This window comes from Ictalurus punctatus, chromosome 3 (genome assembly GCF_001660625.3).
Source record: "Ictalurus punctatus breed USDA103 chromosome 3, Coco_2.0, whole genome shotgun sequence".
In the NCBI taxonomy this organism is placed as follows: Eukaryota; Metazoa; Chordata; class Actinopteri; order Siluriformes; family Ictaluridae; genus Ictalurus; species Ictalurus punctatus.
Genome location: NC_030418.2, coordinates 20,837,922 through 20,839,492, shown reverse-complemented (window position 1 = coordinate 20,839,492; position 1,571 = coordinate 20,837,922). Strand labels below are relative to the sequence as shown.

Below are 1,571 nucleotides of genomic sequence, written 5' to 3'. Positions count from 1 at the left end.
AAAATAATCAAATGTATAATATTTTCCTTTTTAGGTACATCAATTTACAAATCCCATGAATTCAGTTTCATGTTCTGGTTCATTTGATTCAACTCCACACTTGATTGTCAGCGACTTTTCATTCCCCGTGCTGAGCCAAAACAGACTACTCACTCACCAGCACAGAGTTTCCATGATTCAGACCACAGGCTGCAGCCTTTACAAATTCACTTAGTTAATTGACTTCAGCAGTGTCACGTTGCTGTCCGTCATGTGAGTGAACGTCTCAGCTACTCTGAGTGTCCTAAACAGCCTCACCATCTTCGTAACTGTACATGATCTAAGAGAATAAATGGCATGCTCAACCTTTACAGTCTGGCCACGCCTGTCCTTCTCCACAAGATGAAGGCTGTGATCCTACAACCAACCCACTACAATCCAAGCTGAAAAGAAACTTTCTCTCATTTATGTGCGTCGATAGGGAATCTTTGAGACACATCAATGGCTGAACAACTGTTGATTACATCACCAGGCAAAATTACATCGGTAAGTTTTTTATTATTATTATTATTGGGGGTTTTTTTTGTGCTCTGTTCTTCATTGATTGGATTTTATATAAATGCCCTTACAAAGAATAACATATGGTTTTAGAAAATTTGAGTGTGAAATAACATCTTTTCAGATTTTGTTTTTCACATTTCCCCCACAAATTCACAGATTATATAATTCTAAATATAAAATAATGCATGTAATATTATGTGTATGAAGTATGTAGAAAATAATTGTAGAACTTTTAAACTTGAAAGTCTAAACCACTTTAGAAAGGTGCATGAATGTATGTATGTGTTTATATGTTGTTGCTTTTTTATTTAATTCTTTTATGTATGTGTGTATGTAGGTATGTAGGTATGTATGTATTTATATATATATATATATATATATATATATATATATATATATATATATATATATATATATATATATATATATATATATATATTTATTTAGCCTGGGCACGTACAGCTACTCATTCTTAGCCTGCATATTCTTTCAACAATGCCACTATTTCTGATTATTTTCTATCAGCCTCCATATTCATTTCTCAAACTTACAAATTCCTGCCATTTATCCTAATACCAGACTCAATACCTTATAAAATATAGTTGTTTTACACTGCTATTGAGACCAGATTTATCACATGAACTCAACAACTTGCCTTTGGAGTAACGTGTTTAGGTAGAGAGAGGGTGTTCATTTGATATCACAAGACACTGTCTTTCCTCACGTGTGCACCTAAGCAGCTGAATCTGATTACTTCATGCTCTAAATTATGTGGAGTACAGACCACTTGTACCAGGGTTACTTTCAAGTGTTACACTGTCATCAATCTGCAGTCACTGATTTAAGATAAAGATGACTCAGCATAAATGACTAAATGATAAGTGTGGTTACTATGTTGAATAGACTATTCATTGATGTTCTTGTCTAAGGATTACATCAGTTACTAATGTACTCTTTTAAGGTTGTGGAATGACCAGTGGTTTTATTTATTGGTAGCGCTGATAAATAAATATTCATAGATAAATGAATAT

General features: G+C 33.1%; 1 protein-coding gene across 2 annotated transcripts in view; it reads left to right on the top strand.

The window, feature by feature from the left end:
• Positions 1-273: 273 nt before the first annotated feature.
• Positions 274-1,571, top strand: part of slc2a15a (solute carrier family 2 member 15a) — a 14,931-nt gene continuing 13,633 nt past the window's right edge. For both annotated transcript variants that reach the window (XM_047154131.2, XM_017463229.3), the window contains exon 1: positions 274-525. In XM_047154131.2, coding sequence (XP_047010087.1) covers positions 481-525 — 45 coding nt within the window. In that variant the 5' untranslated portion in view covers positions 274-480. The remainder of the gene's footprint in view (positions 526-1,571) is intronic.